The 21,827-nt window shown below is 42.3% G+C and overlaps 1 protein-coding gene across 1 annotated transcript in view; it reads right to left on the reverse strand.

Annotated features, from left to right (window-relative positions):
* The window catches only part of insrb (insulin receptor b), an 85,809-nt gene that overhangs the window by 60,551 nt on the left and 3,431 nt on the right, over positions 1-21,827 (reverse strand). Inside the window, exon 2 of the mRNA XM_067596927.1 lies at positions 1,182-1,730. Coding sequence (XP_067453028.1) covers positions 1,182-1,730 — 549 coding nt within the window. The remainder of the gene's footprint in view (positions 1-1,181; positions 1,731-21,827) is intronic.

Below are 21,827 nucleotides of genomic sequence, written 5' to 3' on the forward strand. Positions count from 1 at the left end.
TTCAGAATGTTGTCCAACATCTGCTGTCCTGGAAAACACAAACTTTAGTGCTTTACTTCTCTGTAATGCTAAAAAAAAACAACAACACTGAATGTTGTATACCTTGTTGAAGTCAAAACTCTAAGGCATTCAGTGTGTGTGTGTGTGTAGGAGACGGAGACACAAAGAAGGCCATTTCCTGTATTACTTTCCCGACAGTGAGACCTGGCAGAAAATCGAGGAGCCAACATTATATGCGGGCTGTAACAGTTGATGTTCAAGTATAAACATGGCCAAGGTCGTTAGGCTTTGAATGCTAGCCTTTCTGTCAGACACAGAGACAGAAGAGAAAAAAACAACACAAGCTATAATCGCCTTCAAAAAATAATAAGCATTCTCTCTATGTGTCTTACAATAGACGCCATTCTCTGTGTTTATGGTAGGAGAGGAAAAACTAACTGACTGACTGGCCGACACACTGGCAGGCTGGCTGGCGGCAGCACCAAGCGAACCCACAGTTCCTTTTTAACCGAAAGGAGAGAAAATACAATTTCTAACAAACATGTGTACTATACCGTTTATCCCTGTCCATCAACTCTCTCGCTCTAACCGGCTTTCTTTCATTGCATTTTCCTCCCCTAATGCCTACCTTTGAGTGTGCAGTTCCCCTGACTCAATGATACAGTTGAGTCTTTTCACACATCAAGCAGATCCCGAGCCTCTAATTACAGATCGCTTGCCCACAATGCTCCAGTCAATGAATGCTAATCAGAGGGCGTGGCGTGTCCACGACTCCTGGCTTCTGATATCAGGAGCAACCCTCCACATCATAGAAATCATTATATAAACCATTTGAAATTAAAACATCCGTCGCCTCAATTGATTTCTGGGAGGAAAAAAAAAATCTCTCCAGTGCATTTTCTCATCGTGTGTCTCAATGGATCACTTTGCGACGAGCCATGTGATGGATTCTGGAAAGGTGTTATACTAACATGTCTGACAACATGAAGCTTTTTCCTCTGCTTCACACCTAAATGTGATTCTTTAAATAATTTGGTGAGTATGAGGCTGGTTTAACACCAGAGAAAAAACTGACTTTCTAATAGCTATACCAGGACAGTGTGAGGAAAAAAGACTGAATACAGTGAATATTCTGTCTTTTCTCTTTGTTTAAAGAATCAATCACACACATGTACACTTACTTCTCTGGCAGTAGTTCTGTGACCAGCATCGTCCCCTGAAGTGTCCGTTGATAGTGTTCTGCGGACAGATGGTCTGACCTTGGGCCGTGCCTGGACACACATCTCCGCACTCCCCATCGTTCTTATTGGCCACGATGTAATTGTCTTCCACTGAGTCCAGGATCTTGGACCAGTCCAGAGTAGCCAGGTAGCAGAGGTCTGGGTTCTTCTCGATCCTCACAGCGCCCCTGGTGATGTTCATGAGGCTGTGAAGGCCCACCTCCTTCAACTGCAGCATCTCGTAAATCACAAGAGCGTAGTTGAAGAAGAGGTTGTTGCCGCGGATCACCGTAAGGTTTGGGAAGAGATCGGTGAGGGTATCGAGGCCGTAGACCCTGAACAGCAGCACATAGTCGGTCACCACTCGCAGCTTGGGGTAGCTGAGGCCCCGGAAGTCTTCGGTCTTGGTCTTGAACATGAGCAGAATCTTCAGGTGGCCCTCAATGATGGTGCAGTTCTCCAACGACTGGAGGTTGGTCACATTGTTCCGGATGTCTTTACTCAGACAAACTGAAAGATAGAGATAAGCAGAAATGTGAGAAACAAAAATATAGACACAAGTTACCAGTGTTTTTTTTTGTTGTTGTTGTTGCTGTTGATCATCCAAGAATTTTATTAAGGCTTACTACAGTTTTCTTAGGACACATTTTGAGTGTTTCCCTACATTTTCATTCATAAATTTAAAAATAATTTATACCACGGAGCTTCCCAGTGAAAGGAAAAAAACAAACAAAAAACATTAACACAGTCAACATTAATTTGCCAGTTTATTAGGTAAGTAAAAGAGCCTTGAAATAACTGCTATGTTCATGACGGTTATAACATTCAGTTTTTATGTAAACCATTTTAGAGAGGTGCTCAACTTTATGGTAATTTCTTGAGGCTGTAGTTTGTGGCGTTGTTGAATTGTATTGCTATATACCCACAGATGTTTTTAATATGTAATCTACCCTCATTGATATAAACAGGATGGACATAAAATGCAGTATATATATTCACTGCTGAGTATTAATAACTTTGTGCAGAAAATCCAGCACAGTGTAAACCGAGTGACATGACATTCCTTACAATTAGCTCAACTTCGGCAAAACAGGCATCAAGAGTCGTCCTCGAGTTGCAACTGTATTAAAACAAGCGGATTTGAACATCAACAGATCCTTCTTTTTCCCAATTAAGCCATGAAACCACTAGTGTTTTGCGTTAAGTTGAGCAGATCCATCCATGAGGCAGCCTCACTCAAGTCCCCTCTACAATCTGACTGGCCGCAAGCGCTCCCTCCCTCCCTCCCTCCCTCTCTCTCTCTCTCTCTCTCTCTCTAACACACTCAGTCTCTCGCTTTTCATTGGCTCCAGTGCTATTTCTCCAGAGAGGAAATTATTGTACGGCACTGTCTGATCTGAATGAAGCAGACATGAAAGGGTTAACAGAAATGAAGCCTGGAAGCAAAATGCTTATCCATGCTCATTCATACTCTTTAGCTGCTGCACACTGGCACACACACACACACACACGCATACACACAAGCCCACATTTGGACCAGCAAATGCGTGCGCACACACACTCATACACACATCAGAGGAGTGGAGAATTCATTAGGGGATAGTTACTGAAGGAGATGTACAGAGGGAAACGGCATGCTGCTGTTGCTTGCTACAAATAACAAGATGCACATTTCCAATGTATTATACAGCAGCTAAAAGGAAAATTACTGAGTGGGAAGGAGGTAGGATACCCATACACAGTTTTAAATGTAAAAGACAGGTGTAACAAGGAAAATATTTCTACTGCTGCAGTTATCCTAGAAAGCTAACAAAAGAGTTATTTTCTTCTTTTAAAAAAACAGGATTACAAAGAACCAAGAGGACACCTCTAGTTTTCATTACACATGGCCTCCATATTGAGTGCCAACACTGTTCACACATGATGCTTTGTTAAAGCAGTACATCAAAACCAGAAGCTGTCAAATAAACAACAGAGACTCTCCGTCACAGGATGGGTGTATTATCAGTTAGCACATTTACTGAAATGGTTTGTCTGAGGCATATTGTTCTCTTACAACTGCAATCAAGATAGAAACAAGTATGAAAATATAGCATAAACGCAGCCCAGATTGGTTACTATTAACTTCCTTCTTTACTCCTTATTTGAATTGTCTTGAAAAGCTGAAAATGATCATTCAAGCAGGATGTGTGTCTACCCGATAAACCTCTGTACATTTATGCTTTCATGTACTCTTGCTCTGCTAATGAGTTGTTGAAAATGTCAAATTTTCTTGAGTGTGGCAAAAAAAAAAAAGAGCAGACATGTCTGTCAACACCTTGTTAAAACAAGTGTCAGTTTTAAGCATTTGACCAGCACCAGTTGTGTTCATAGATGTGCTGTTTAACGTGGAAAAAGACATAATTTACTGCTTGACATATTGATGTGACGTGTGATGTTCGAACACGGTGTTAAAAATGAAAGGACCATTTGCATAAATGTACACACAGAAATGTACACACAGTGTCGACACACATTCCCATTCAGTGAACATTCTCATTAACACACTGGTAGTGGGGAGACATAAAATACTAATTTGTTCACATGACTTAACCATGTATGTCCTGTAACAACCACGCTAACAGCCATTACGGCCTAAAACAGATGGTTATGGACCATAACCAACATGTGAGAATATTAAAATGCCATACGTTAACAGATCATTTCAAACTTCTTTCCACTACAAGAAACAAACATTAGGCTGCTTCTCTCTGTCATGTACTGAATTACAATTGCAACTATAAGAAAATAATGGTTTAAAAGGTTGTGAGGTTGTCACACAAATTTAAATATTTGTGATTTGTCAAGTCTCATTCATAAAAGGAAAACACACTCTTTTTAGTAAGAACAACCATTATCTTAGGGCAAAAAAAAACCACTACAGAAGGACGTGAGCCTGTGCCTGTAGGGCAAAATGAGCCTCTTCACACAGAAGCGGTTTCACATTCTGAGTCTCACACACTATATGTGTCTTTCATGCATCTTAATGGAGTGAAACCCTGCTTGCCACCTATTTTCCCCCATTTATTACACTCAACCCCCACCACCACTATGCACAAAAAAAATTCAAGTCAAAAATTACACTACAACATGCATCTTAAAAAACACAGAAAAGTCCAAACTTATTGCAGTGACCTGCATAGTTCCATTGAGTTGTTATTTCCCAGGTGTAAGCTACCTATTAACTTCCCATTCTGTTAATGTTTAGCCAGACAAACATGTCAACAACCTAGGTACAAACTCTGACCAGCAACACATCAGTGGAATGGTTTAAGTGACTCCTTATAATGGATAGCAGCCAGTAAAGCCTGTAATCACTACGCTGTCAAATAAAACCATGTTGTTTACTACAACAGCATGTTGGCATCAAGGTTGAGCTATTCAGAGTTACATTTTTTCCAGACTGCAAAAAGTCAAACTTAGATATCAAATGGTCACATATTTTAGTAGGTGCCAACTGGTTGCTGTAATGGAGCAAACGTCTGTTGTTGTCACCTTGAAAAAATGTATCAAATTGAAAAAATGTCAAATTGAAATTTAGGCGCATCCCAGTAGCCTACTATTAAAAGTTGCTCCTGCTGTCAACTTCCCACTTTTTCTTGTTCTGTGAGAAAATTGAAAATATCCATCATCCGTTGTAAAGCAGAAAAGAACACCAGATAGTTACTGTCCGTCGTTCGACCTTCGTCTCCCATCAACCCGACAAGGTGAGAAGAGTTACACCAGGCTGTGTACCTGACCATGTGTGTCAAAGCATTTCAACATGTAAATAAAGTATTTAAATGTATCCATATTTCCTCATACACATCTTCACATAGTCAGCTTTATAGCCAAAACAAAAACAACTTATAAAAAAAAAGACTATATCCATATTTAGTTGTTACACAGCTCATCAGATAAAGATAGTTCAAAACAACAGGAACTCATTCACACCACCTAACCAGCTCACTTAAGCCACACCCTCTATATTAGATACATACTGTAACAGAAACCAAAACACAAAAACACACTCCTTTTTCTCCTATGTGGCAGTTGGTATTATTCTCAGTGATAACGGCAACCTTACACCTCTCTGCCCCTCCTGCCTTATCTCCTGGACACATCAAACAGGCCTACAGGCCACCCACTCGCTGTCAGCCTGCAGCGCTAACCGGATACCTATTGTGCAACACAACAACATAACAAACTACATTACGCAACATCAGCAGGGCCAGGGTGCAACTCACCTCTGCCCACAATGATCTTCAAGACAAACCAAGAGAACAAAAACATGACCTTTTCACTTAAATGTATTTTTCTCACTGCAGATAAGAAATATGATGCTGAAAATTAGGTCTTTTTTCCTCACACAGCATGCTAACCATCAAGCACATATGTCACGTCTCCTGTTGGTGAAGCTTTATTGACACAAAGAAATGTTAGTGGGCCATGAGGGGAAGCAGTAAACGGTACTGCTGGGAGCTCCCTCTGCAAAATGGAGTCTTGTTTTCGACTGACAGGAACGAGAGAGGAGGAAGGAGTCGGGGGGTGGGTGGGGGGGTCATCAGGGGGCAGATGGGGAAGAGGGACGGAGAGGGAGGGAGAGTAAAGGAGTTGGGGGGAGGAAGGGTTGTTATGTAGTTGGGGGTTGGCTGCGAGAGCCACTGTGTCTTTAAAATAATGAGCCATCTCCTCCCTCTCCCCTCCCAGGTTTAGGAGCAGGGGGACACAGGAGAGGCAAAGAGAGTGAACGAGGAGACGAGAGCAAAAAGAGAGAGGGGGGATTGAGTCAGAAGGAAGAGGGTTGTGGGCAAAGAGGGGAAAGAAGGGATGGGGGGGTGGGGGGGTCAGAGAAATGATGGGAGGGGAGTGAGGGGGGTGAAAGTGTAACCTGAGCCCAGGCAGGAACGCAGAGTGACGTAAGGGACCTACAGGACGGTTGGTGATCACATGCATGAATGGAAGGCCGCTATGGACCACTGTTACATGACAGGCAACATGCACACACAAACTGCCTCATGGGGGGAGGATTGAAGAGGGGGAGAGCTTGCTACCTACTGGCCACAAACACAACAATAAGCAATGTTCACCTATATAAAAACATCCAACAAAGTGAGCCTGGATATATGAGGGACGTACACGGGGCAAAAAGACAGACAGAGAAACAGCAAAATGTAAAGAAAGAGGGAGACACCTGCTGCACAGTTTTTCATCTTTTCATCATCATCAAAAAAAAAAAAAAAAAAAGGAAATGGTTTACAAAACAGACCAAATGAACTGCTGCTCTAATTTACAATTTGACTTACATCACCACAATAGAGCTTCATATCTGATTTGGAAAAAAACTGGTAGACATTGTGTAGATAGGGTGGGGTGGGGTGGGGGGGTTTTGGTGGACAATGACCGTGACCCCTCTATAGCCCACCCTCCCACTGAGGACCACCCATAAGCAGACAGCTTGGTGCTCTCACTGGCTATACAAGAGCTCTTAATTACAATAACAACCCAATCAGCCGCTAATGAGCCCGGGGGGGAAAAAGGGGGCCAGGTCTGTATCGGAGCAGGACAGAGAATGGAATAACAGAGCAAAGACTGGAACGTACTGTACCATACTGTGGACCTCTATAGGAGAAATGTGGGCCATCCACCCGCCTTCCCTGTCTGTTTGACACTTAATTTGGCAGCAGGAATGAGAAGAGGAGGAGGAGGAGGAGGGAGGGAGGTATAGGGGGTGTCAGACAAACAGAAACAGCAGAGGAAAAAGCTTTGGAGATGGAGCGAGGTGAACGAGTTTAAGTCTTCAAAGGGAGATTAACAAATTCCCTTACAACATTTTAATGTATATATTTTGTTTTTTTTTTAAAAAGTTTAAATATGCTGTACGTGTAACTGCATCCTTGGAAATGTCAGTTCTCTTGATAATATACATATAATTTGTGATTATGTGTATTGCGTGAATACCTATGAGCTCTTTTCACACATTCACGTTGTGACATTATCTGAATAAATTGCTGTTTTCAAGATAGCAGCAGCTACTGTTGTTCACACAAACTTCAACATTTCTACTTCAACCTTTACGTTGAGGATACAATCCAGCCACAGTGTGAGGCAGCTATGTGCTGACAAGGGGAGGGCAAAAAAATTATTCTGATTTAGATTTAACTGCACAGCAAATCGAGGGTCTGTCGAATGTAAGATGGAAGTTTATGCAGCGTGTTTGAAGAAAAAGAAAACATCTGTCTAACATCTCTCCTTTTACTTTTTCCCCCCCCTTCAATTTATTGCTTGGTTCAAAAGGAATATTAGCCGAGATGTCTCTAAATCATTAGTATTGGCTGTTTGTAATGAGTGTGAACTAAAGACCAAACTTCTTGCTAATTTGCACTCAGTCTACGATACACTAAAGACATCAGTCAAATGCCAAAAGTATTAACAGCATGTGATCAACTACCACACTCCCATCTTTGCAGTCTCCCCTGGTCAGATATAAAGCAGAATTAGCTCATTGCATAAAGTCACTGTAATTACAGCACAAAAATTACTTAAGCTTGATCAGTGCAACTGAGGTCATAGCGATGTAATGTAATGGCTATCTCTGACAGAAAGGGCCATCTCCACTTTTTCAGTGAGCACCCTCAGCTGCAGCCTCTGTCATAGTGTAGCTATAATTTCAGACAGATTCTTTATTTTTAGAGTTGTGCTCCCTGCAGAGAATTTAATATGCATCAACTAACAGTAGCTGGCTGGCTAGCCCGGTGCTGGCTGGCAGTGAGAAAGTGGATCACAGAGGCAGTTTTAGAAGGTAAGAGTTGAAACCCTCTGTGGCCCACGGACCGGCCATGCCTCTGCCTTTCACTGTAGCAGAGGGCGGCTGCACATTAGCTTAGCGTGAAACCAGACCTGTATAGCATGAAACCAGGTGGCAGCTAACTCGGGACTGTGAGAAGTTTCCCCTCCCTGTCAGCTTAGGCGCACGTTGCCCCTGATGAGGTGATCTGCTGATTATAGATTTGTCAACAGCGCAGTTGCTGAACAAACCCCAGGAGAGAGAATATGCGGCTGCGGTGCCAAGTGGACTGCCAGTGGAAAAATGCATTTGTTTGTTAATATAGCTGTGGAAAGTCCTGAGAAGTAAAGCCAGCTCCCTATGCGCCCACTGCCAAGCTGTGGCTTCTACAGTGAAAAATGATGCTGAGAAATTGCATGAGAGGCATTTTGATTAACATGTACCAACTTGTACCTCCAAAACAAAGAGAGTTGAGGACCAAAATAACAGTACGTGAGCCCGGGAAAGAAAAAGGAGGGGGGCAGTTTTAAAACCTTCTGTTAACAGTCAAAGGGGACAATGACCGAGTGATACAACAAGCGAGCGTAGCTATCACTTGCATCACGAATGACCTGTGCTTCCACATTTGAGGACATCAGTTAAAGGTGGAGGGGCTTGAGAAGGGAGACGGAGCGGTGAGAGAGAGGAGTGGGTGGGTTGGAGCACCTGTTCCTCCATTGCTTCAGCCTCCCATTGAAGAGCATGGCAAAGGGAGCTGGCCTAGCCTATTTATATACAACGCTGGGTCCCGTTACAGCTGTGGCACAGGGCCAGGCTGTGGCAGATTGAAGCGGGTAGAAAAGAGCAACATGCAGGCCCTGCGCTGTCAGATGGCTGGCCAAGAGAAGAGAGAGGCCTAAATCAGATCACACTGGTGACTTTGGCTCGCCTCCATCTCTCTACCTTCCGGCACTGGCAAAGGAGAGAGGAGAAAAGAGATGGGGAGGGGAGGGAGAGGCGAAAGGATAGATACAGACAGAGGGAGACAAAGAGACAAAATATAAACATAGAGAAAGAATGAGGAAGAGAAAAAGAAGTGATGGGGGCAGGCGAGGTGCCGGGTCACTGTCACTTGTTTTTAAAAACAATGACTCACTATTTTCTTGTTCCATAGAGCCTGGTTTGACCTTGAACTCAAGGCTGCGAGGAGGGAGGGAGGGAGGGAGGGAGAGGAAAAGAGAGGTGGACGAAGCAAAGTGGAGGAAAAGAGGGCAGAAAAAGCAAGAGCAGAAGTCCATGTCTACCAATACAAACACCAAATATCGACTATATGGACATGTATAGTTTGACAGTGAAACATGTCTCGTGTCCAACTTACTGTTTATGTAAGATTGATATGAGATGACTGAGAATCTGAGGGTCTTTTCAGCAGCAAACAAAGGCCAAGAATTCAGTCCATATGTATAGCAGATAAGATGGTCATTGTCTTTGTATCTGGAGGTTTTTTTTCCTTATGGCCCAGTTCCTCATTCCATTTCCAGCCTTTTTGCTTTCTCCTTCCCTATGCCTCATATACTCCTGCGGCATGGTGTGTTTTACCAACTCACATAAAGGAATGAAAAACGCAAGCCAAGTGCATTAAACATGCCATGCTCCATATGACTAAAAAGCTCTGCCTGCTGTTAGTTGGATGTAGCAACATGTAATTTGTAAAGTAAGCAACAAACACGCAGAATTCAGTTTTTCTGCTTATTTCCATCTAAAAACCAACAAGTCCCCTGTCTAGAAAATATTTGTACATCCAGTAACACACAGACTCCAAAAAAAAAAAGAAATCCCAAAAATTCTGGCCACGCCCTACAAAACGGCTAAACCAGGTGGTGCTCCAAACAAATAAAATCGCATGTTGTGGGGGGGCAGCATTCCTGACATAGTCGACACATTTGGGAACAGACGGAAGACTATGAAACAGGAGCAGGTAATCAACTGCAGGCGGGACTGTGCTTAAGATATAGTGCAGGACGGAGACGACTCACACAGACACAAACACGCACGCACACAACACACTCATATGCAGAGTGAGTAATACAAAAAACATCTGATGTTCCTTTTCATCTTCCCACGTTAGCGAGTGAAGCGCAGCGCAGTCTTGGTGTGGTGAGCCTCGGTCTGAGAGGGAGGCAGTCGGGGCACGGTTGCCCTGCTTGACTTGCAGCCGCACGGCAGCAGCTGCAGGGCCCGGCCCCACCAACGCTCCGACCCACAAACCAGAGCTACACATGGGGCTGGACGAGCTACGCCTGCCTGATGGCTTTGCCAAATCAGCTTCTTCCGTCCCTTATGGCTTGCTTTCTTCTTCCAAACCTTTCTGCCTGCCTGCTCACGACCTTCTACGTTTGAATAGCGGCTATGAAGCTTCTTTCCAGTGTTGTAATATTTCTAACACACTCACTGCGCTACTGTAGATTGTGCTTTAGCCGCTCAGCAATACGACTGAAACAGAGAAAGAAAGATTGAGAGGGGAAACAGCCAAGAGTTGCGATTGGGACAGCTGTAGCTCAACATGCTAACACTTTCTTTCGACACTTGGTAGTTTTAACCTCCAGCTATAACAGTTTAGAGGTTTAGTATTGCCTGTGTGGTGAATGGACAAGTGAGCTCATCCCAAGCATGGCAAATCCTATTGATTTGACTGGACTGCTGCGAGGCTGCCAACTCCGAGCTACGACTGAATCCAAAATTTGAGGCAAATGAAGAAAAACACCCAGACAGGAGGAAATAATTTGATTCTAACTGCCTTGAAATGAGACTCCAACTGTGTGTGTGTGTGTGTGTGTGTGCGTGCGTGTTTGTGTGTGTGTGTATAGGAGAATATGTGTGTGAGCTGGGGAGACTATAAAGAGGAGTGAGGAGACACGTTAACAAGCAGAGGAGATGGGAAAGAAAGAAAGAAAGAAAGAAAAAAAAAACAGGGCAGAATTTGAGATGGAGAAAGCAAAGTGGTACAGGAGCAAACAGACGTCGGGAGAGTTGACAAACCAAGACGGAAAAGAGGGAGAAGCAGAGGGGAGGCTGGAGGGATGGAGAGCAGAGGGGCCAGGTCAGTTTAATGGCCCGTTTGTCTGCTCTGTTAGACCACCAGCTCTCACTGGCTGCTGCAGGAAAACCTCACATACACACACACACACACACACACACGCATTTGCACAAACATGCAGACACACATCCTGCCGCTCTTTCCGTATCTCTCCCTCCCTCTACCTTTTCCATTGCTGAGGCCTATACCCACAGCTTCAGTGCCTCCGTCCATTTACCAAAGCACAAACATGTTATGAATCTCTGCAAGAAATCGATTTTTATTACTCTCTGCCCTTTTAACGCCACTTTCTTATATGAATTGATATCATTACACGTGCAGCAGTAGATATTCTGAGCATGTTATCAATAAAACATTCAAACATGGGTTTTTGATTATGGACAAATATCCCCTCCCACTGCTGTTTGTTTTTCCACAAAAAAAAAAAAAAAAAAAAAAAAAAAAAAAAACTCCTTGCAGATTCCGAAAGATTTTCTATCGCTGCCCTCCTCTGTTGGTTTTTCCATACAGGATATCCACGAGCATGCTAGGTATGGGCATGGATGGAATACTGACGTCATGCTAACATTCAAAAGGGCCCCCGGGCAACAAATCACTTGCTGTTACCTAGCCTCTGACAGACCGGTCCCTGGAGTGGAGGGTCTGTGGCCATGGCGGTATTGTAAAATGACTTCCATTCATTACGCTGTCATTTAACAGCAAGGCATGATTCAATATGGGCCCCCCAAACTGTAAGTGAATTAGGAATGCTTGATGCGAGCTCATAAACGAGGTGCAAGCTCTTCATCTCTCTGTCCCTTTTCACTCAGCTCTGGCATCAGTCCACTGCTTGCTTTCTCTCAGACGGAGCGACGGTACAGTATCAGCTCTGCCACACTCCTCTCACTCTTAGCCTTTAGTCCTTATGTATCTGTTTTCTTCTCTTTCTTCAAAGCTCAGCAAGTCGAGAGCATGACGCTTAATGACCAGTTAAACATTGTTACGGCAGCAAAGAGCACGTGATGCGTATACGCAGGCCAAAGCACACACGTCAACAACTATTTATTGACATTAAAAAAAAAAAAACTAGGGCTGACCTGAATGCTTCAGAGCTTAATGTTTTGCCATAACTGATGCTTACGTCTGTACTCAAATGCTTTGTTTTTTTCTCCCTCTTTCCCAGAACATATTGCGTGCACATGCAGTCAATCCACTGCTTTTATTTGACAAAAAGTTTAAAAGTATATTAGAGATTATGTCTGTTTAAGAGAACTGCATTTATTTTTGTGACTAAACGGTCCCACTTTTGAGTCACATGAATTAATTTAACATTCATTCGTCGCAGGCCGTGCTTACAGACGTTTTAGTTAAGTGTGCAATAATTGGCCATTTCAGTACCAGACTGCTCTGTGCCAACATTTCAATGCTTATTTTGATGAATATTCTTGACTGTTTTGTTTGATATTGTTTCAACCTGCAAAACTTGTGCTGCGGTCTGGAGAAAAAGTTTCTAATTTGCTTGTTAGAGAATTACTTTTATTGACACGCTGTAGGACTTTAAACCAGAGATACACTGTGGCTATTTTGGAAACACACCGTCAATTTCTGTTAAATCATCTTTCAAATTCGGTTTCTGAATACATATTAGAGAGAAATATGCGCTACAGTGATCTACAACGCTTAGTTTTTAGCTAGTTATGAAAGGTGGTGAGTCAGATCATCATCTCGACACTCCCTATAGTCGGTTGATTAGTCCAGAACAAAATGTGAGATGGCTCAACTGATTCTCGGTTTCACAAAAACTGAGCTTGTGAGATTTATTTCTTACATGTACCAGGCTACATATTAGTGGGTTCGTTATTACATGTATCACTGCCAAGAATAAAGACCGCTTACAAATTGCAGAAACAAACCGGTTATTAAAAAAACAGTCAACAGTTAATAAAAAAGCCCTAATGAAATCATATGAGCACATAATCTATAATTAAGGGATTACATTTACTGCTTGGCCAGTAGTTTTGCAAGGCATGGCCAGATTTTCACCCATCTGGCTCTATGACTACAGTGGGTGAAATTGTACGGAGAAGCAGCGCAGTGGGCACGAGAAAGAATTGACAAGTAAGGTGCTTTGTGTAACCTCTTTCTGTTAAGCAGGTGGTTTCCGTCTCCCTCTCCATCTGCTGAGATAATGGTGAGGCTACGGTGAAGAAAGTGTGTGTGAAGAGAATCTTTTTAGGACATAATCCAGCAGTGATAGTAGCAGATTCAATGACTTGTTCCCCCGTTGAACACGACACATGTTGATTGGATAAAGATCCTGACTGCGTAACAGGTACTGAGCCTTTGTGACATTACACAACTGCATTATACAACTACAACTCAATATATTACTATAGCATGTATAATGACATGACAAGACCCTACCTTCTGTCGTCACGTATTAAAACTACATAAATAAGTTAAATGGGAGTTAAATGCAGTCAGTCTAGAGTATTTAGAAAGGGGAGGTGGGGAGGGGGGGGGAGCAGTGTAGCCTACTGCCAGCACAGCTAGTCCTGTCACCATAGTAACCCATCTCAGGCTGGTTCATCAGGACAAAAACAGAGCCCCCCCCCCCCCACCCCTAACCGACACACACGCCGTCACCGAACGCATTACACATACAAGCATCAGTGCTCATAAAACGACACAGAGACGCACACATGAACACACGCAGATGCAGAGCAGCAACATAATCAGAAAAGTCCATGTGACTGGGTGCTGTTGTTCACCATGTGCAGGTGTGTTAAGCATCACTTAGGCCCAGCTGGTGCAAGCAGGCCTAATAAGAGAGGAGAAAACAAAAAAAAAGAGGGGAGAGAGAGAGAGAGGTGTCAAATGGATGGTGTTCACACCTTTAAGAGGTTTGAAAGAGGAGGCTTTCCCACCCCATACAGAGTGGGATTAGCAGGTGTGTGTATGTGTGTGTATGTGTGTGTGTGTGTGTGTGTGTGTGTGTGTGTGCGTAGGTCTGCAGGCTGTGCGCATCTGCAGTGTGAAAGAAAAACAAATCAGCGGATGAGAGTGAACCCTCTTACCCCTGAACGTAAAAGCAAACGGAGAGGGGGGGGGGGGAGGGAGAATGAGAGATGGATATGGGAGTAGAGGGAGCTCCGGCGTGAGGCGGGAGAGAGATAGCAAGCCAAGTGTCACAACATTCACAAAGGAGGGAGAGAGGGAGTAAAAGTTGTGGTGCAAACAACTTTCTTCACCCTGCTTCAGTTCCCACATTTAATCATCAAATCTGTAGCATGTTTCTCACTCAGGAGTACACTAGAAACAAATGCTTTCTGGCTCGTTGAAGTCGAAGTTTGATTCTGATTTTAATTATTTTATGCAGGAAAGTGAAGTAATTAGAACATCTTATAACCTACTTTCAAATTTGACCAAAAACATAGCTGGAATCAAACAAAATTGCAAAGAATTGGTTGAATTTGCATGACTGTGATCACAAATGTCAACTAGGTCTATAAAAACATGATGTGTAAATTAATTTGACATTTACTATCAGCTTTGATTGATTGCTATATCTCTCATTCATCTTTAGTATTCTATGTATTTATCTCATAGGTTGAATCTTTCCGAACTTCTGCTCAATAACACTGATCAACCTTACAGTCCTGTGTGTGCGTGTGTTTGTAATTAACTGCTAAGAGACACACTGGGCTGTGTGTCAAACGGCCACTTCTCAGTCATATGACAGTCCTCAAAATAAATTTAACCCATCAGGTTCAATTACACAGCCACTCCAGCCCAACAAACACACACACACACACACACGCATCCCAGTGCTCGTATACACTCAGATACATGATACAGATACAAAGAGGGTGAACTTTGCACAGAGTTGCGTACATATAGTGACATGCAAAAAATGTGGACACCCCCTTTCGGTTTTTGCATCAACAGTGGAGCAACAAAATTAAGTTTGATTTGATTTGTGTTTTGTCTGAGATGCAAGCAATATTAGTTGAAAAGTTTATACAATCGACAGCATAATTGGCTCAAAAAGCAGAATTATTACAATTGTAAGTGATAATCAATGTTCAAAGCATGTGGTTACAACCTGCGCATTATAAAATATAAACATTATGTAAATCACTGACACAACCAAGCCTTCATGTCACATGTGGTGCACTTTTAATGTAAGATTAATTTTATACAGACATGGCCGAAATTATTGGTACCCTTACATTCTATTAAAATAATGCATTCACCATGAACAATGTTGAAATTAAAAGATAGTTTATTATCGATGCATGTTTATGTTTATTCTACAAAAACATTCTAATATAGCCTGTTACTTGTAGCCTGTAGAAGTTGTAAGAAATAATTGATTTGTAGTGATACTTTAAGCAGACTATTGTGTTTTAATTAGTGTCACAGGTGTTTTCAATCTTATAATCACTCATGCAGCCAGTTTAAAAGGAGAAAATTACTGACTCTGCTGTTTTGTGCCACTGTGTGCATCACATTGAACATGGAAAACAGAAGGAAAACTAGAGAGTGGTTTGAGGACATTAGAAAAAATGTAATAGCCAAGCATGGTCAACGGAAAGGTTACGAGACCATCTCAAAAGAGCCTGATGTTCCTGTGACCTCTGTTGCCAATGTTACCCATGGAGCCAACATCTCTGGACGTGGTCGCAAGAGGAAAATTGGCCCGAAATTGAACAGAAGGGTTGCTCAAATGGTCGCGAAAGTACCAAGAAAAACTTCAACACAGATCCAAGCTGATCTTCAAGTTCAAGGTACAATAGTTTCAAGTCGCACCATCCGTCGCTGTCTGAATGAAAATGGGCTCCATGGTAGAAGACCCAGGAAGACCCCACTTCCAAGAGAAAGACACAAAATAGGCAGACTGGACTTTGCCAAAATGCATGTTGACAAGCATTTCCAGTCCTTCTGGGAGAATGTGCTTTGGACGGATGAAACAAAATTAGAGCTTTTTGGTAAATCACACTAACCTTGTGTTTACAAAAGAAAAGAGAAAAGTACACCATGCCTACTGTGAAACATGGAGGAGGCTCAGTGATGTTGTGGGGTTGCTTTGCTGCCTCAGGCACTGGGTTTCAGGGCACAATGAAATCAGAAGACTATCAAGGCATTTTGGAGTGAAACATACAGCCCAGTGTCAGAAAGCTGTGTCTTAGTCACAGGTCATGGGTCTTCCAGCAGGATAATGACCCTAAACATACATCAAAAAGCACCCAAGAGTGGATGAGAAGAAAACGTTGGACTGTTCTGAAGTGGCCTGCTATGAGTCCTGATCTGAATCCCATTGAACATCTGTGGAAAGAGGTGAAACTTGCAGTTGGGAGATGGCACCCATCAAACCTGAGAGAACTGGTGCAGTTTGCTCAAGAAGAGTAGGTCGAACTACCAGTGGAGAAGTGTCGTAACCTTATTCAGAGATATAGAAAGCGCTTGACTGCAGTTATTGCCTCAAAAGGCTGCGCTACAAAATATTAAGTTAAGGTACCAATAGTTTTGGCCATGACATTTTCATTTGTTTTATTGTATTAAATAATATGTTAAGTTGTAAATCAAAAGTTTCAGTTATATTCAATGTGAAATAAAGAAAGATGGATACCATATACTTCTGTCAATTTCAACTTACATATATTTGAGTGAATTCAAATCTCATCATTTAGTTTCAAAATTTCAGGGTTGTCCAAAGTTCAGTATAAAACTGTATATGCACAGAAGATTTTATCTACCAAGTTGTTCAACTTTATATTACATCTGTCCTAAGTAGCTATCATGGCGACAACAGAGACCCCCATTTAGCCGACCCTCCTCGCTCATGTCTATGCTAATGTAGATTAATTTAGAAACACTGTTTAAAATGTCAATTCTACAATTGCTTTCATAAAAAGACTGCAGTGCATCCAACAGGCGTCGACCGCTTGAACCAGAGGCTTTACCTGGTTTCTACCAAACAGGTTTTCACTATTTTTCAACAGTTGTTTACAAAGCAAAGGTGAACAACTGACTGTACCAGGGAGTCTTTTTGGATGTGTAGTTAGAGCCGGGACCACAGGACGATATATACAGGATGTTCATCATCCATCACAGTCATTTTCAACTTTACCAACTTCAGACAGCATCTTTGCAAAAAAAAAAAAAAAACCCCAACAAAAAAACCACACTGATGGTCAAAAATATCACGCTGCTGTGGATGGACGGCCAAAATGGAGAAAAAGAAGATGGATTTACAAATTTACTCACATTAGGACAAGGACACTGTCTCAGCCAGTGTCTGGTCCTGCCTGCAAAAGGGCCCCAAAAGATCCCTTTGCTGATCCCCGCATTACAGGGACGGCTCAACGTGGATTTTACAGTGTGAAGTCACCAATGGTTAAAATAGGGCAGATCCAAACAGCAACAAGGACTATCAAATCAGATTGTTGCAGCATGGCGTAACGGCGCACTCTGTGTTTGTCTGTGTGTGTGTGTGTGTGTGTGTGTGTGTGTGTGTTCCCCAGCATCCCATCCCCTCCCAGCTAGACTACATTTCTGTGCAGTGAGCAGAGGTTTACATAAACAGCCACAGTTCTCTATCTAGGAATGGGAGTCAGAGAGGATGGCATCGGCTAAGCTTTGTATTTTGAACTATAGTTCTGCCTATCACAGGACTGTAAAGACAGATACACATATTCCAATTGCTCACTTCATTTACAGCCTGACATGATATTGCGATGGATAGGGAAAACCTCCTCTGATCCAAGTGTTCTCAAAGAATTGCATCTCAGGGCTAATTAGAAATCTAGTGACAAATCAATCAATTAATTTTCATTTCAACTTTATTTTCTGGAATTTTTAGCCACCTTTCAAGAGAATTATAGTCATTCATTAGTTTATTTTTTACGGCAGGTGCAGTAGCAGCTATACTCTTTATCAAGAACTTTTTAAAAAAATGTCTTGTCACTTGTTAATAAGAGATAATATGCATCTTTGTAAAAGTCTGGCTGTTAGAAAGGCTATAGCTGTTTTTTTTCTGACATCTTCCATCAAAAGACCTAAATCTAAGGACCACCACTGGGTAATCTACCGCAGTCCCAAAACGTTGTGGCTGAAGCAACTATTAACGTCTCCCAAAAAAGCATGTTATGTTCAAAATGCAGGTGACATTCTCTCTCTTTCTCTCCATCTGTCCATCTAAAACTTATTGTTTATCACCCTACTTGTTGAGCAAACATGTTTACCTCCTCTTCATTTTATAGACCTACACTTAGCAGCCCAACTCTGGTACTTTTGGTACTTTTTTTATGACATCAAAGTGACTCAGTTTATTTTCAGATTTTGGATCAATTCAGCAATGACAAATTCAAGAATATAAATGAATACACTAGAACTGTGATTCTGGCTTCGGGCTGTCCTGTTAATAGTAATGGACACTGAGGCACGTTGGTATTGTAGTATTTAGAGTAATTTCACACACCAAGCTGACAGATAAAAGTTGACATAGCATGATCCTTTAGTTTAGTTAGATAATCCAGTATCAGTTGGGTTATTCTCAGTGTATAACTTCTGAAAATGAGATAACAGATCTTACTTTTGTATGAACTTGTTTGTAGACTAAAAATCAAAAAAGGGAGGTAATATTTGGCCAAGAACTGCTTAAAAGTTATCCATGTCAATGTCAACCTTCAGCATGTCTGCACATTGTGCTTCACAACAACACTTAAAAACTGGACAAATCTTAAGAGACTAACAATATGTGTTAAGTGTCAAATCTGATGCTGTTTTAAAAATCCAGAACTTGTTGAGAATACTGCGATCTGTGTAATGATCTTTTCTCCTTCACAAAGGCTGAATGGGGGAAAATCCTTCCACCCTTTTCAATTGATCACAAAATGAAAACAATGTCAACATAGTGTTGAAGAGTCTGTCGAAAGCAGACAAAACCGAACACACAAGCAAACACGTTACAGGAATGTATTTGCTTGTCGGGCCGATCAAACTGTGAATTGCGGGAGTCAAAAGGTCAGGTTGTGTTTTTCATCCTCCGCTTGCATTGCTATTGGAAAAGACTGCCTGGAACACACACGCAAGATGAACGACAACAACAACAAAAAATGCGTTGGCAAGTTAGGAGAAGTTGAAAGGGATACTTGGAAAGATAAGAGCAGAGGAGGAAGCACTTAGGAAAGGAACCCCAACAGTTAATTTCCTTTAGCAGTACATATTGCCTTCCTGGCTAACACTCGAAACGCAACACACAGCTGGTGGAGCCTCAGTTCATGACCCTCATTGTCTGCTAGCTCTGTGAACATGGACTACCCAAACATACAATGGCAATCTGCAATCAGCAGTGGGGCTGTATTGTGAAAGCCACGATTCTGCACGGAGCCCATTAAACATACAGTACTGGCTGTTCTAATAGCGAGGCATGAGAACAGCAGATAAAACAGCTATTACTGAAGCAAACAACAACACCGCGACAGGAAATTACCTGTGACTCATTTTGAATACTGTATGTTTGGTAAACGGTTAATGACAGTAACTGTACATTATATAGTTTCAATGATACACCTTCATATCAGCTACAGGAGTATTACTATCTTGATTCTACTCAAACCTACAAAAAGTATTACACAGTATATCTAACCCTAACTATTGAAGGCACATTTAGTCCATAATTTAGCCTCGCTATCAGAGTAAGCATTGTAAAGCTTTGTTATTTTTTGGCTCATATATGTTTGTGAACTTGTATACCAGAACAAATCAAATCTACTAGAGCCGAATAGTTGATCCACAGAAAATTGATAAGCAACTAATTTGATAACTGATCCATCTTTGAGGCATTTTTCAAGCAAAATGCTGAACTTTTGATGGTTCTGACTTCTTGAATGAGACGATTATCTTTTCTTTTCTTGCCTTACAATATTGCAAACTGCGCCGACAAAACAAGCAACGTGAAGACATCACTTTGGGTTCTGGGAAATAGAGCTGGGCATTTTTCACTCTTATGACTGTTACAAGGTATTTAAATTTGTAGGTAATAATGCCGACAATACTTATGTTTGACTACATTTACAGTTAACTAACTGGCGACTTAAATGTGGGTTAAACTGACTGCAAATCAACTTCTACAAATTTATTTAAATGCAGATGCTTTCCTTCCTTTTCAACAGGCCATCACATGAGCACAATAACGTCCTCCAAGATGTCCTGATATAAAATAACGGATTCAGCAGAGAAATGCTCACTCTGCTTTGCTTTTATCATGACATTTTTCACCTCTGCATTATTCATCGCTTTCATGTATTAGGACAGCTCGTCATGCATTAATGCTTGCTAATTTCACAACAATACACCTCAACAGTATGTCCATTTGATGAATTGGATGTGTGTGTGTGTGTGTGTGTGTGTGTGTGTGTGTGTGTGAGGGGGGGGGGGGGGGGGGGGGGTCAAGGGGCCACTCAGGGCACATGGGCTAGTGATAACAGGCAGCCCACTCTTGAGCCTGCCGCTCTAGTACACACTGTTCTCATGCATAGCCACCTCCTCTGGACCCACACACACACACACACACACAGATACACCGAAAACATACATTGCCCGGAAGTGGGCAGGTCAGGAGCTGAGAGATGAGATCCTGCAGACAGCACAGGGTGGCTGGGGTGCATACTGATAAACGTGTACACACAATACACACACACACACACACAGTGACACATGCACAGGCACCTACATGGTGGGCCACTTCAAACACATTCCACAACATGCACAGCATTGTCGGAAAATGCCACTGTGCACTTCAGTGAAGAGTGCCTGAGTATCCAAATGGGCTGCAGACAAACTCACACACAAATGGAGGGCATCTCTACTTGGCCATCCTCCTGCTGTAGCCCTAATTTTATAAATCAACACATTAATCCATCAGCTGTAATGGAAGATCACAACTATTCAACTGTTCTTCCTGAATAAAGAAGACGTTTTTGGATATTTAACTCAGATTGTCAGAGCGGGAAATGTGTGAGGCTTTAATGCAGCTCTGTGTGACAGGGCGGGTTACAGAAGCACATGGAAAGCATACATAACAACACATGCACACACACATACACACTACCCCTTTCCAACAGAGCTGTGCTTACAAGCCTGAGAGGAACAAGAAGGGGGCAAGGCTCCCAGTTGCACAACTTGTTTTTCGTGAGTTAGACCAGGAGACAGCTCAGCGATTACTTTAGAAAACGGTTTGCTGATAACCGTGACCAACAGGACCATCAAAATTCAAGCTAACAACAGCCTGTAAAAAGCTCTTTATTACATTCTCTAGAGTGCAGTCAGCAGATCAGAGCCACAGCCTGGTTTATATATCAATACTGTTTCCCATGACTGAGGTGGAGATGTCAGGCAGCGTGTGGATTCAGAATGAAATATTCAAAGTATTTTGGTTGTTGTCCCCCCTTTAGGCGTAAACATCTCAAGAGTGCCAAATATGGTCACTTCCCAGAGAACTGAGAAAATCAGGAACCAGAAACAGCCAATGACATGTACCCCACTCCCTGAGAGACAGACAGGGAAAAAGAGAGAGAAAGAAAGAAGAAAGAGGAAGGAGGGGTGCCAGCAGCCCAGTCTCATAGGACCCCTTTCAGGGGCCTCTGTTCTGTCTGCATACATGACCTGTGTAAAGTGTCCAGAACATTTCCTTTGAACCTGGCCACTGGGAGCCATTTTTAAGTAACACAGCTCAAAGTCT

This window comes from Thunnus thynnus, chromosome 8, assembly GCF_963924715.1.
Source record: "Thunnus thynnus chromosome 8, fThuThy2.1, whole genome shotgun sequence".
NCBI classification, from domain to species: Eukaryota; Metazoa; Chordata; class Actinopteri; order Scombriformes; family Scombridae; genus Thunnus; species Thunnus thynnus.